Source organism: Callospermophilus lateralis, chromosome 1 (assembly GCF_048772815.1).
Source record: "Callospermophilus lateralis isolate mCalLat2 chromosome 1, mCalLat2.hap1, whole genome shotgun sequence".
Taxonomy (NCBI): domain Eukaryota; kingdom Metazoa; phylum Chordata; class Mammalia; order Rodentia; family Sciuridae; genus Callospermophilus; species Callospermophilus lateralis.
In genome coordinates, this window is record NC_135305.1 from 137,755,548 (window position 1) to 137,770,106 (window position 14,559).

General features: G+C 55.1%; 1 protein-coding gene across 1 annotated transcript; it reads right to left on the bottom strand.

Annotated features, from left to right (window-relative positions):
- Window positions 1-6,364: 6,364 nt before the first annotated feature.
- Tbx1 (T-box transcription factor 1) lies at window positions 6,365-13,939 on the bottom strand. The gene is made up of 8 exons (XM_076866934.1): window positions 13,756-13,939; window positions 12,102-12,483; window positions 10,089-10,190; window positions 9,087-9,258; window positions 8,434-8,589; window positions 7,711-7,778; window positions 7,534-7,634; window positions 6,365-7,152 (listed from the first exon to the last, which is right to left on the bottom strand). Exons 1-8 carry the CDS (start codon window positions 13,937-13,939, stop codon window positions 6,668-6,670), a joined length of 1,650 nt encoding a protein of 549 aa, XP_076723049.1. The 3' UTR covers window positions 6,365-6,667.
- Window positions 13,940-14,559: the final 620 nt, after the last annotated feature.

A 14,559-nucleotide genomic window follows, 5' to 3' on the forward strand; every position in this document is an offset into this window, starting at 1 on the left:
AAAAAAAAAAAGTAACCATCTTAATGGGTGTAAGATGGTATCTTATCCAGGTATTTTTATTCAGGAGAAATCATGTGATAGGATCTCTGTCTTCCAGATATTTAAATTCTTATTGAAGATGAGACATGTGAGACATGTGTCTGAGAAACACCTGAAATCAAAGGAAACAGCTGCTGAAGGCAGAGGAGGTAGGTGGAATTTAAGAAGCAGATCAGTCTCACTGCCTGAGCAAAGAGGCTACAATGGCTCTTGGTGTCCTGGCCAACCCCAAGACCTTTCCTGGCAGCATCCTCCTAAGCGTTCCTGGAAGTCTGGAGGCTCTGTGAGTAGTCTTGAGATTCAAGAGAGCAGGTGGTGGCTGGAAAATAGAGGCCCAGCCCTGCAATAAACTTCCTGGGCTGTGATCTAGGTGTCCAGCTCTCCTGAAGTAGGTCCTGATAATGGTCCTGGGCCCTGCTTTTAAATGCTACTCCACACAGATTGGCTGCTCAGATGGATGGAGGGCATGACCATTAGAGACAAGGAGGACCACCCAGCTGAACAGAAGGGACCACTATGAAATGCCTCCATTGGATGCTAGGGAAATGCCAGTGGCAGTCCTATTTGAAATGAGTTCCTTTTCAGCTGGGTGATGGTGTCTTGGGATGTATGTGTTAGTGTCCACCTTGTGACTCTGCCACAGAGTATGACCTGCTTGTTCCCCACTCTGCCTCTGTGACCTCTGCGGCTCTGTCCCCCACCTCTGCCTCCCTCCAGGCTGTGTCCCAAATGCTGAGGTAAAGCCCTGAGCCCTTCACCTGGGGCAGCCTCTCCTTCTCAAGGCTCAGCCCCTATAAGTTATCCCAGGAGGCAGCACTTTCTAAAGCTTTCTGAATGGTCAGCTGCATCTCGGTGAAGCTGCTCATTTGTCTTCATCCCTTAAGTCTTTACTCATTGTCATCAGAAGGGTGACCATTTGCATGGAAGTGGCTGCTTTCATATTTTGCTATTTTGCTTCGGTCCAACAGCTCGCACAGCTCTGAATCTGCAAACCTACAATGACACTGCCTGCCACTCTGGGCTGTCTAGGCTTCTGCAGGCACAGCCCCAGCCTCACCTGTAGACCTAGCAGGAGCTGGCCAGAAAGGGGAAGCTCTCGGGGACAACAAGGAAAAGGTCCTGTGTCCCCAAGTCTACCAGGCTGTCCCTTATCACTAAGGAGAACTGGTGGGGGAAGGGGGCAGTAGCTTTGGAGACCTAGCACTGAAATGTAGATCCCTGATGTGCCCTGGGGGATGTACTGACTGATGGTGAAAAATTCAAGCTGTGGCCCCTTGCAGCCAGGTGGTCTTGGGGAGCTCTGGCTATCATTACCACTCCACTGTATGACAATATTACAAGAGAAACTATTGGGGAAAGATCTAGAAAAACCCATGTGAATAAAAGGTAGGTTTAGAAATGGGAGTGGGAATGTTGAAATGAATTGAGGGTAGAATGGGAAAGAGGAGTGAAAAGTAGACAGGGAAGACTGGGTTTGCACAGGGAGAAGGTCCCAAGAAATGACGTGAGAAGCCATGTCTCAGAAGGTCATGGGCACTTGGGAGACCCAATTGCTAGAAGATCTCCCAGGATGCAATGCTGCCCTAGAGCTGCTCCCTCCTCAGCCAGGGAACATAAATTTGTGCCTGAAAAGGTGGCCATTTTCCTCATTCTGGCATCGATCAGCTATCATTGTGCCATCATTTCATGTGTGACCAAGACTTTTCTAGTTAGACTGAGACCCTCACCCTTTAATTGTCTCCCAACTTTAGAACTGTTGAAATGTGAGTGCTTGCCTATCATGCACAAAGTCCTCAGTTCAATCCCCAGCATGGCAAAAACAAAGCAAAACAAAATAAGCACAAGGAAAAAACCTGTCCATATCACAATCAGTGCAATGGGGTGATGCACCCCAATCCTTCCCCAGTAGGGGTCTATGCTGCAGGGAAAGTACTGGGCTGGCCCAAAGCAGGGGAATGGGGGTGGATGCTACAGGAAGTGGGGATTAAGTGTGGACTTGTATAATTAAAAGCTGATAAAAGATGTCAACAATGCCATCTTTCCTTATAATTAAGAATATAGGGCTGAGGTTGTGGCTCAGCGGTAGAGCACTCACCTGGCATATATGAGGCACTGGGTTTGATCCTCAGCACCACATAAAAATAAATTTTAAAAAGGTATTGTGCCCATCTACAACTAAAAAAATATTTTAAAAAATAATATAATTTAATTACTGTTATTAAAACCTAAACCACTACCCCGTATGGGCTGCTTTTAGCAGAATACCTTTGGTTCTGCGGTTTTCCATACAGACCCCGCAGCCATTAACAAAGAGCCACCGAGTGTCCAGACTTCGTCTTATGAGCCCATCAGGTTTGAAGTAATACAACAAGCAGGAGAGGGAATTGAATCAAAGGCACAGTTTTTGTTTGTTTGTTTTTTGGCTTGTTTGTTTGTTTTGTTTTAATACAGAAAATGTGTGAAGTAGCACCAGGAAAAAGGTCCCATTCAGCCTTGTAAGGACTAGGTACTGCATGGCATGCCCTGGGGCCATGTACTTGCTTAATCTGAGGCTGGGCCCAGGGCAGAACATAGAAGTCACTTGAGGGGTGAAGAAGGAGGGTGCAGATGCTTTGGGTGAGCCTAGCTAGAGCTTTAGAGAAGCACACAGCCTCACTAGAACTCACACAGTAGAGGAAACAAAAAAACATGAATGTTTTCCCCAGCCAGAGGGCACTCCCCTATGCACATGGCTCATGTTGACCTTCACTGTTTGCATGAGAGATTCCCTGCACAGGGCAGAGCTCAGCACCACAGTGTGAAGGGGAAACTGAGACACAGATCCTCTAGAACACAGGCTGCTCCCTGTTGATTCCACTGACACCACTGGCATCATCCCTTTTTTCTAGAAGATCCACCAGCACATGGCCCTTCTCACTTGACCCTGGCCACTCTGGTCTGCTTAGTGCTTGACAACTGTCGCCACTTGGAATTCTCTGGTTTAAGGCCTGCTTTGATCTGGGGTACACTTGGAGCTCAGTGTCTCATCCTCACACAGTTGTCATCACATGGGTCCTACACACTCTTCAAATTTCCCCAGCTGGTGGGCACTCCCCTGGTGGGGGCTATATGCCCACAGTGGACAAAAGTTCCTCCCCCTCTACATCTGGAGGTGCCCCCAAGCAGACTCCCCTCATTTTGCAGCATAATCCTGCAGCAAGCCTGCCTCTTTTCCCCAATACTTCCCTGGGAGACTCTAACCAGCCCCTCCAGATAGTGTCGAGTTCCCATCCTTACTTAGACAAGGGTGCCAATGAAGAGCAAGAGGCTGTGAAGGTCCCTGGCAGGCTGCATGTGGCTCTGGACTTGGCCTCGTCTTCCCCCACTTAGTCAAGAGTTGATCTATTTTCCAAATTGAGTGTCTACTATTTTCTGAAGGGTTTTGAGGCATGAATAAGAGACTGGACTCTCTATGGTGCCTTCTGGTTTAAGCATTCATCCTCCCAAGTCTTGGCAGCTAGACATCTGGAAACCGACTAAGGGAGAAGAATGAAGCCTGTGGACCAATGAAAATGCTTGGGGGAGTCCAATAACAGGGATGTGAGTGAGGAACCCACAAGTGAGAAAACCCCATCTCACACACACACACACACACACACACACACACACACACACACACGACAGCACAACAGCTCACAGAAGGACAGGGCAAATGTTCATAGAGAAACCTAAGGTGAGAGGAAAAAAGGAGTCACTCAGTCTGCTCTGGTTCCTATGATAAATTGCCACAAACCAGGTGACTTATAAACAATGGATATTTCTGTCTCATAGTCCTGGAGGCTGAGTCCAAGATCGGGGTGGCAGTATGGTTGGTTCTGCTGGATTGATATGAATGCTTTCTCTCTCTTTTCACATGGCAAAGGGATAAGAGAATTCTCTGGGGCCTCTTTTATGGGATACTCTTATGGGAACCTCATGAATGGGTTCATGAGGGCCTAACTCATGACCAAATTACCTTCCAAAGGCTCCACCTTGAAACACTAGGGTGGGGACACAAACTTTAGCAATCACAGAAAAGAAACTGCTAGAAAGCTATTTCATAGAAGAATTAAAGGCTTTTCGGAGCAACTGCCCACAGGAATGTCAGCTCCACAAGTGTAGCAGCCAGGGCAGTGACCAGACAGCACTGAAAGCTGGTAGGTACTCACCAAGCACTTGTTTAAGGAAAGAATGAAGGAGGGATGATCAACATGGGGGAGACACACAAATGCATCATGGAGTTGAGACTGCCAGCCACAGGACATCCTGTTATATTCTTCAATTTACTAGAGGTTCTCAGACAAATTCATGCTTGCAGGGTAGGGGAGAAAAAACATGTCTTTGGGGGCCATTACCCAACACATGGTACTCCCTCATCTGACACAGCCAGTGCGGTGACCCTCAGCACCTGAGCCATTGAGCATTTGGAATGGGGCCAGTGAGGACCTGAATATTTAATTTTACTCTAAGCCATTAAAATGTTAAGTGACCACATGTAGCTAGTGGTATCTCAGTTAAGACAGCAGGGTGATTCTTTGTCTTCACTGGCCATCACAATGGGAACAGGCAGGTCTGTACAAGGCCAACAAGCTCCACCCCTATTTACAAACACTGAGTGCTATTATTTGTGCAAGAGACAGTTTTTTATTGCTTTAGTTTTGAATGAAACCAAAGCAGAGGCCTCTCTAATGACAGCTCTTTTCCTGGTGTCCCCCTGGAACACTGTGGGTGTTGAAAAGTGTGGAACAACTGCATTCCACTGCCGAGAGAGGAAGGCCCATAGTCCTCTGCAAGGCAAACCCCAATCTGCCACTCCTGGGAGGGGTATGGTGCAAACAGGTAATCACTGCTCCAAGTAGAAGCCCACTGTCACATGGATGTAACCCAAAGAGAGAGCTGTAACTGAAGGTAGGGTGAGAAGCAGGACTCAGAAAGGTATATCCACAGCTACCCTTAGAAGAAGGTCGCTGAAGCTGTGTCCATGGAGCCTGCTGGCCACTTTGGGCAGACCTATAGAAGTCTTCATGTCCTGGTACTAAAAAATGTGCCCTTAGAAGCTGTGGGTGGGTCTGGCCACCCCCTCCCTTCCCAGATTTGCCTCATGGGAATTGTTCCTGCCTTCTAATTACTGAACTTCACTGCATAAGGGTGAACACAGCCTGAAACAGGTCCAGTTCAGGGTCAACATATGGAAATGCCTGGGTGTGCCTTTGGAGAGGTGATACCAGGGCTGCCACTGCCATTTGGGAGCAATAATAAATCCGGCAGCCTAAGAAGGAAAAATTGCCATAGATACACTAGGACAGAAAGGCAGGGATAGAACCTGGCCACGTGCATTTCCTGTTCATCTTGTGTCCAAGTTAGCCTTGATGTTGACCTGGCTGTCAGCTTTTCCTGCTTGGTTTCAGGAAGGGAGGGATCAAAGGGTTCCTCTAGCCCATCCCTGGTGTCGAGTTAACAGGGAGAGATCTCTCAGGCACCTGGCCTGGGAAAAATGCTTCACAGGCGAGTTTTAAGATGACTCATGACCACCGTCATTGTGCCCCCTGTCCTGGTCATACCGTGGGGACATTCACAGTGAATAAAGTCAATAAACAGGGGAAAATGCAGGCCTGGGCTGGGGCTGGGCCAGGGAAGTGCTACAAGAGCAGCACTGCCTGTTTGTCTTTCCACAATCCCATCCGGGTCAAGGGCTTCTCCCTTTCCCAGGCCCCATGTTCTGTGTCCTGTCATGATCATCCCAGCTTCCATGGAAAAGCATGCAGGACAAGTTCTGAAAATAGGTCAGGTCCAGCCTAAGTCCTAGAACAGTGACAACTTCAGGTGTGAAGATTTTAACTAAAAAGGACCTGGGGCTTGTACCAGCTCTGGGGATGTAGGATGAAGCTGTCTCTCTGGTGGGTAATTGGGCTGGAACAGGCGGAGGGAGTGAGCCCAAACAGGTTGGGGGAGTAACGGGACAGGAAAGGCAATGCAAGGACTTCACTCCCACTGCCCAGGGCCCTAGTGGACCTGACCTGGGGGCCTGTGGGGGCTGGGACTGGAGAGACACTGAAGTCCTGAGTCACATCTAACTTGCTCTTCCTGAGATCTTCTGCAAGACCTATCTAACTCGACGCCAAACACACACACACACACACACACACACACACACAGAGAGGCAGCTTCCAAAAGAAGCGAAACCATTTATCATCAGCGCCGGCGCGGTATCTACAGTATCTACACATATCTACATGTATCTACACCGCCTGCAGGCGGAGCTCTTGGGTCGTCTACATTGCCACTACCGGCGGGACGGAGTCGTTGCGGTCTCGCGGTCTTGGGGAAAACAATAAATACCACTTCCTTCCATCTCCGACCCGGCGCTTTGGCACTGTCGGGCGGGATCCCCCGTGGCCCTTGGGGCTGGGAAAGTAATCCTGTTTACTTCGGGGTTGAAGTGACCGGATAGTCCTCGGAGCTGGAGGGTGGAGGACCCTAATGACTTCAAGGTTGGGGAAGGACAGGACCCGAGGTGGGCCCCGGGCCTGGGAGAAAGTGTCCTTTGATGGCCCTCAGGGCTGCGCGGGGCTTCCGTGGGTCAGGGCCCAGAGCACAGTTGCGGCTTCCATTATCTGGGGCAGTAGTCGTAGGAGCCGGGCGGCGCAGCCCCAGCAGACGAGTACATGTTGGCGGCGGCAGCAGCGGCTGCCGCGGCAGCAGCGGCAGCAGCAGCTGGACTCACAGCAGGGTGATGGTGGTGCGGGTGTGCGTGCGCGTGCGGATGGTAGCCGTGGCCGCGCAGACCCGGTAGCGGGTAGGGCGCTGGCCGGCTCTTGGCCCCGAGGTAGTGGTCGTAGGCTGCGGCCGGATACTTGTAAGGGTGGTGGTGTAGGGGCTCCGATGCGCCGGGCGCTTCCAGGCGCAGCTCGGGGTGCGGGGGACTGGGTCGGCCTCCGGACGCGCCGGGCAGCTGGACGAGGCCGCCGGCGCCACCGGCTCCGGGCAGCGCGGGGCTCAGCACCCGGGCCAGCAGCTGTGGTGGATGCGCCGGGTCCCCGAGCATGGCTGACCCGCCCGCGTCGCGTTCGAATTCTCGCCGGACCTCAGCAGGGTCTGCGGGATCGAACCGATGGGGTGAGCGCAGCGAACTGGGACAACCGAGATGACTCCCAGAAGGCCCAGCCGGCGAGGAGGCGAGAGGCCGCGCTCTGGGCACTCCCGCCCCTTCGTGCCCCTGTGCCGCCTTCGTGCTGAGCCCTCCCCAGGGGCCCGAGAGCCCCTTCTAGGGCGGCAGCAAAGGGCAGGGAGCGCAGGCGGGGCGCAGCCTTCGGGCGGGCGGGCGTGTGCGCGCTTGCCCGCCGCCACCGCCGTTGTGCAACCGGCGGCGCGAGGGCTGCAAGCGCCGCGGGGGTACAGGCGAGGCCGGGCGCGGCCGTCGACCTGAGATGGAACGCGCGCAAGTCCGCGGCCTGGATCCCAAGACCCCGGCCCTACCTTTCTCCGCACCGTTGGGCTGCGTTGGAGAGGCCACCGGGTTCCGCGAGCGCGCAAAGGCGCTCATGAGCGGCAGCGCACCGGGCCGGTGATTCCGGGGCCTGTGAAAGGGGGCGGATCAAGTTGGCGCCCCAGCCAGGCGCCCGGGCACTCGCTTTCTGCTCGGAGGACACTCACCAGTCCTCAGGGTCGCAGTCCCGGAAGCCTTTGGCAAAAGGGTTGCTAGCAATCTTCAGCTGCGTGATCTGCAGGGAAGCCGGCAAGAGCAAGCTGCTGAAGCCCGGCAGCCTGCGGCCACCCAACCCCAGCGACAGCGAACAAGGGAGTGTTAGGAACCTCTCTGCGCTGCCCAGGCAAGAACCGGCCCTCCTCTATCCCATTCCCTATGGACATTTGCCTCCTCTTGCTTTAGGGGGACTAGAGAGCCTCCTCTCTCACTAGGAGACGATTCACTGCCCAGGGAGGGAACCCACTGCTTCTTAGGGTGCCCTCCTTGGTCCCAATAAATAATTGGATATGAAGACTTTGTGCCCTGGCTAGAATGGGAACATGGTCACCTCTGGCCTCCAAGGCGCAGCAGGGGGATCTGAGCTGGCGCCCTAGGAATCTGAGTAAACCTAGGATCAGGCCCCTGATGGGGAGTTTCCGGACTGGTTTGGAAAACAAACTTTCTGAGGGCAGTGACAGTTGCTGCTACAGAGGTCAAGCTGATAGAAGGCTCGGCCAGCCTGGCAGAGGGAGGGAGCAGTTTGAGGCCCTTGAAGGAGAGGTTGTCCTCTGTCAGGACCCACAACCCGCAGGTCTAAGCTGTCTATGACCCCGGGCATCGAATGTACCTTGTACTCCATTCCCAGCAATGTTGTATGTGCCCCTCCCCAGAACCTCCCTGCAGGTCCTCACCCTGTGGTTCTGGTAGGCAGTGACCGCAGTGAAGCGTGTTTCCTCGAATACAAAGGTTTTGAAGTTCTCCTCTGCATATTTCTCACTATCTTTTCGTGGGTCCACATAGACAACATGGAAGCGAGGCTGGTATCTGTGCATGGAGTTGAGAATAATCTAGAAGGCAAAGTGGAGGATTAGCTCCAGCGAAGGAGCTGGGACCGAGAATCCCGGTGAAAGCTGGAAAACGAAATTTCCTTTGATAATTTGAGCAAAACCCTTAACTTCTGAAATGAGCCGTGAGACCCATTTGGGATCTACTAAAAAGATAGCCCAAGTGACAAATGATCAGGATTTATATTCTTTCCTTAGGTCCCCAGAAATTGCTGTGGGGCCTGCAGAGGGTGGTCGCTGTAGAGCAGAACTCAGCGGGAAAGCAGCCTCACAGGCCTGAATTCCACCGTCTCCTGCCCACCCCACCTCCCCAAACCTGTCATCTGTCCTTTGCAATTAAAGATCAGGGGATGAGGGAAGGGTAATCCTCTTTCCCAAGTCAGCAGCCTACCCCCTGACCAGAGGTCCATTCTCTGAAGCCTGTCCTCTCTGATCAGTGAGGACTGCCAAGGGCCTGCAACAGGGACAGCTCGGATGCCTGGGGAGAAGGGATCGCTCACATGGCCATTGTCATCCAGCAGGTTGTTGGTCAGCTTGAGCTTGTCGAAGGACACAATTTGCTTCATCCACTGTGCACCTTTGGCAGGTGAGTCAGGGTGGTAGTGCACTCGGCCCGGTGTGGCAGGGTCTGCCTTGCCAGCTACTAGCCAGGAGGAACTATGGAAGGCATACCTAGGGCAGCACCGGGGCAGGAGTCATGCCATACTGGGGTGAACCAACAGGATCTTACCCCATGTGCCAGTTGAACCCAGAAAGTGCCTCTGAGGAGTTTCTTCATCAGTGAAATCAAGCCGTCCAATGTCACATGGACTGGTAGTTTTCACAAGGGGATTGTGGAAAAACCAGAAAAATCCCACAAGCATACAAAATGAACGGGGAACCAGGGCCCCACCAGGATACCAAGAGAAGGCAGTGCTCCCCTTCTCTTCTCATTTCGCTGCACCCGGGTCCGCCCTGTGCTAATGTGGTGGGAGGCTAGATTTGGCTTCACTGGCAGCACAGGGCGGTCCAAATTCGCTTTATTAATTGCTGTTAATTGTCCGGGTAGCAGAGGCCCGCCCAGCATAATCTCTCCCAGCCACCCCACCTTTCCGGCCCAGCTCTGGGACCCAGCGTTCCCTGGAGATGGGGGAAGGGGACAAGGCGCTCTGGCACCTCCTGGGAAAGGGAGACCTGAGGAAACTGAGGGCTGCACTTGACCCACCCTTCCCAGGCCGTGGAGGCCCAAGGGCATCAGAGCTGCCTCAGGCCTGAAGTTCGAGGGGTTCCCAGCTGTGTGACTTCCTGAGGCAGGTTCTGGAGAACAAGTGGGGAAGGGAGTTGGGTCCGATGGGGGCAGGGAAGAGAGCAGGCTGAGAATGTCAGTGGGGCAGCAAGTGCAGATGCCTGGGTGAATTCGGTGGTACTTGGAGTTAGCAGACATGAACCCACTGCTTCTTAGGGTGCCCTCCCTAGTCCCAAGCATATACAGCCAGCCCAAGTAGTCCTAAGGACTTGCTCACCGGTAGCGCTTGTCATCTACCGGCACAAAGTCCATGAGCAGCATGTAGTCAGCCATGGGGTCCATGCCGAAGAGCTTCACTTGGAACGTGGGGAACATTCGCCTAGAGATGGTGGAGCCTCAGGTCACCTCATTTGGAGGAGGACCAAACTACCCTACCTTGACTTGCGGGGGCACAGGCAGCACTCACTCAGCCCTTCCTTCTAGTTTCTTTCTGGTTGCAGTGTTTGATCCAGCTCTCACTCAGCTGCTCTAACCCAAGTAGGCTCCTACCCTACCACGGGTAAGTGCAGCAGGTCCCTTGCTGTAACAGAAATGGCTAATCCAGCGCCGAATCTTGGAGTCCTAACCTTCTTCTGCCACCTTTGCCTGAGTAGACCCAACCTTGCCTTGTCGATTCCTTGGCACTCTGGCCCTAGCCTTGGCCAGGGTGCCAAAGGGTCCCTAAAATGTAATCTCCAAGCTTCTCTGCCCTTGACAGAGCCTCCTCAACTTGATCTAAGTGGCTCCCGGCTCCAACAAAGTGAAACCGGGCGGTCCACATAATTCTGAGGAGTCTTCGTTGCCTTTTGAACTGGGTCTATGGCTGTTCCCCAATCCCTCTGGAGAGGCTGAAGACCTAGGTCTGTGGCTATACCCCAATCCCTGACTCTTAGATCCTGGCCCAGTGCTGGAATCTCCCCACCGTCCTCTGGATTCAGGCAAGTTCCTGCTTCCTCAAGACCCACAAGCCCAGAAGCAGCTGCCCAGAACAGACTTTGCTTAAGCCTTCATGGTTTCCCAATAGCTTCTCTTCTGGACCCTGACTCAGTGACAGATCAGGGCTCTTAAAAGGACCTTTTGCAACTCCTGGTTGGGCCGCTGGCCATGGGCCAGCCCTGGCCTGATGGCGCAGAAATACCAGCCACGGGACCCTGAAGGACAGCACAAGGCTTGGTCCCTTCTTGTCCTTCTCACTGCCTCCCCTCATAGGCAACTCCCTGCAGTCAGTGGGCAGAAAACAGATGCCAAGGGCCAGCACTCCAGGACAGGCCGCCTGCCACCCCCACACAAATCCTCTGCAAGTCCAGAGTTCTGCAGAATATTGTCTTCTAGGGTAAAGCCGAGGACAAGGCCCTTGCTGGGTTGAGTTGGCCTGCACCAGAGCCCGGACCACTGTCCCCAGGAGGGCCCGTGTACACAGGGACAGCAAAGATCCTGAAGAAAATCCATGGAGCAGGAGATGAGGACAGACCCTAGGCTCCCCAGGGAAGACGGCTGTGGCAGGGAAACAGGAACCGCGAGAAGGCTTTGCAAACAGGCCCAGCGCTCCCCTTGGCTGTGCGGACACAGAACTGGTGTGTACATTAGACACAGCCCAGCACCAGCCTTTGTCTACTGGTCAAATCGGGTGCATCTGCAAAACTTGTTCCCCTTCTCTCTCGGCCCTTAAAACAAATACAGGCCAATCGAAAGGCGACGGCCCGGCTTGCGCAGAGCCAGGCCCGCAACTACCCGAAATTTAGGCCTGAGAAAACTGGGTAGCGAGTTCCACTGAACCAAGCACACTGTTTTAAAGGGTCTTAATTCTCTCCTAAAATCTTCCATACAATTGCTCAGCTTCTGTTCTTTATCTTGCCCGCATTGACTGAACTCCGGAACCTAAACAGGAGTTTCCTTTGAGGTGGGATCCACCGGGAACCTGCTGGGCGGCCTGGCCCTTAGTCCCCAACTCAGTGCGCTCTAGCCCGCTGCTTCCCTGCGCGGCATCCTGGGGCTGCGGGTCGAGCGGGCCTGTTCCGGGACTTCTCTCGCTACCCATGCTGTCCTCTCTCGCTCAGCGCTACCCGCGGCTATCGCCGGAGCCGGGACCACAGAGTAAAGGCGGCGACAAGGCCGAGAAGAGCTCGCAGGTGGCCGAGCCGCGCCCCCCACCCGGCTTTTAAGCCCCACTCTCGTGCATCCGAACGAGGGGTGCGGTCCGTAAGTGGCAGCATATGGGGAGGGTAGCGGCGCGGGGAAGGGGCACCCTGACCTGCCGGCCTTGGTGACGATCATCTCGGTGCCCAGCTGATTGAACTCGTCCCACAGCGCCTTCATCTCCAGCTGCACGCTCACGCTGGCTACCTTCGCGTTCTTCTTCACCGGCGCCTTGGCGGCGGCCACGCAGCTGGCCCCGGGGCCCTCGGGCTCCGCAGTGGCGCTGGTGGCGGCCCCTGCGGCCGGCGCGAACGGGTAGGCGTGCGGCGGCGGCTGCGGCGGGCCTGGGGCTCCCGTGGCGGGGGCGGGGGCGGCGGCGCAAGGGTCGTAGCGCGGCGGCGGTGGATCGCGCGGCCCGTACGGGTCCGCGCCCGGCGACGCGGCGCCCGGGAAGCCCCCCGCGGCCCCCAGGCTGCTCAGGCTGCTGGCCGTGAAGGCTGCAACGTCGCAGAAGTGCGAGAGCTGAGTGAGCCACGGGCTGGACACGGCGGAGATCATGACCCGAGGGCCGCCGCCGCCGCCCCCGCCGCCGAGGTGAGCGCTGCCCCGCGCCCAGGGCCGAGTGGCGGGCGCAGCGCTTCGTGCGCCCGGGGCCGCGCCGCCCCACACCGCAGGCCGGCCCTGAGGAGGCGCCCCGCCCCGCCCCGCCCCGCGCCCCCCTTCCCGCGCCCCCCCTCCCGCGCCCAGACAATGGCTTCGTTCCCCTCCCCCGTCCCTTGCCCCTCCCCCTCTTTCCCCCCTCCCCGGCCCCCAGCCCGCCCGCCCCGGCTCGCTCGGCCCGGGGCCCCCGACCGCCCGGACCGGCTCCCCGGAGCGCCGGGCTCGTCCGTGGCCCCTGCTCTGCCGCCCTCCCGCGTTGTATTTCTCCTTTTCTGTTCCAGATTTTCTTTACCCAATTTATTTCTTTACCTTTGTCTCCCTTCGTTTAAGTTTTTCTTTCTAATCATCTTACCATCTTCCAATCTCTCTTTATTTTTCTCGTTACTTTTAACTTTCTGCCTCTTTCTCTTTTTTCTGTCCCTTCCTTTGCATTTTATTTTTCATCACCCTTTGTCTTTCTGTTTTTGTCTACCATTTTTCTCGTTTCTGTATATTGTTATTCATGATTTCCCTTTCTTTTCTTTCTTTTTTTTTTTTTACGCTGGAGTCTTTTCCCTTTTTATATTTACTTTCTGTCATCAAATTTTCCTTCATTTCCTCTTCTCTTTCGGTCTTGATATCTTTTTATTTTAATCGTGTCTTTTTATCTTTCTTAAAGCCTTATAGGTTTTCTGTGATTTTTCCTTCCCCTTTTTTTCTGTTACTTTTCCTCCTGGCCGCCTCACCATTTTGTTTTTGTTTGTTTTTGTTATCCTTCCCTCTTCTTTTTCTGTATTCCCTGACTCCCTTGCAGTCTCTTCTCTCACCATCTTTTCTCCCACTTCTCCAAGCTCACGACCACCTCTTGATTCTCCTAACCGGGCTCCACTTGCCCTCTTCTGGGCCTATATCTAGCTGCGTGCCATTCTCTGAGTCTGGAGCCCCCAGACTGGTGGGCGGACAAGATTTATAGGAGATGCCCATCCTTCCTCTCTGCTCCAGAGTCCCAACTTCAAGCCTGGAGCCCACCCCACCGGGAGCTCCCTCTACCTACTCCGCGGCGGGCTCTCACGGCAGCGGAGACAGTGGGTTGGCGGGCAAGCCAGTGTAGACGCAGCCAAGAGGCTCACCTTCCATGTCCCTGGTGACCGTGCTGAAGTGCATCCCGGCCAGGGATCTTGGTAGCAGGAGAAACTTCGCCCGGTTGGAGGCCCCGGGGCCCCGGTGGGCGGTGCCCTCTGAAGCCTCTGCTGCAACCAGAGAGGCGATGCTGAACGCGCTGGCCCGAGGAGAAAGCGGGCTCCAAGCGTCCATAGGCGCCCGCCGGCCTGCGGGGCGCCGCCTCCGACTGCGAGCGCCCAGCCGCACCGCGCCCAGCCCAGCCCACCGGGCCCTGGGGCGGGGGCCTGTGGTGCCACTCACAGCTGCGGTCCCCTAGCCCAGGGGATTATGGCGTCACGGGCCCCCATTTGGGGCCAGTATCAGCCCAGGGGCCCGAATGGGTGGAATACTCTGGAAGTTCGGGGACCTTCTGCTTTCCAAGCTATCCGCCCCTCGCCTCTGCTCCAAGGGCCCTCTGTGACCAACGCCCCTTGAACATCCCACAGCTCCTGCCAAGGCCGGGCCTCCCTCTGATAAGAAAAGCCACCTTCAGCTTCCTCAGCCCCAGAGGAAATGCCGTTATGTCAGGAGCACCAAGTACCGGACAGATGGCAGGGCACCAAGGGGCTGCCTGGGCTCCGTCCTGCTCCTGCCCTTGGCTCCTCCCGCCTCTACCTCCTCCCCGGCTACCCCTGCACCTGGGTGAGGAGACAGCAGCTCCGGCTCCCGCGCCGGACACGGGCAGATAGCCTCAGGGCTGCGAAGTTCTCCGTTCCTCGGTGCGTCGGGACAGGACCCAGCTCAGCAAGTGTCCTACAGACCCCTTAGGACTG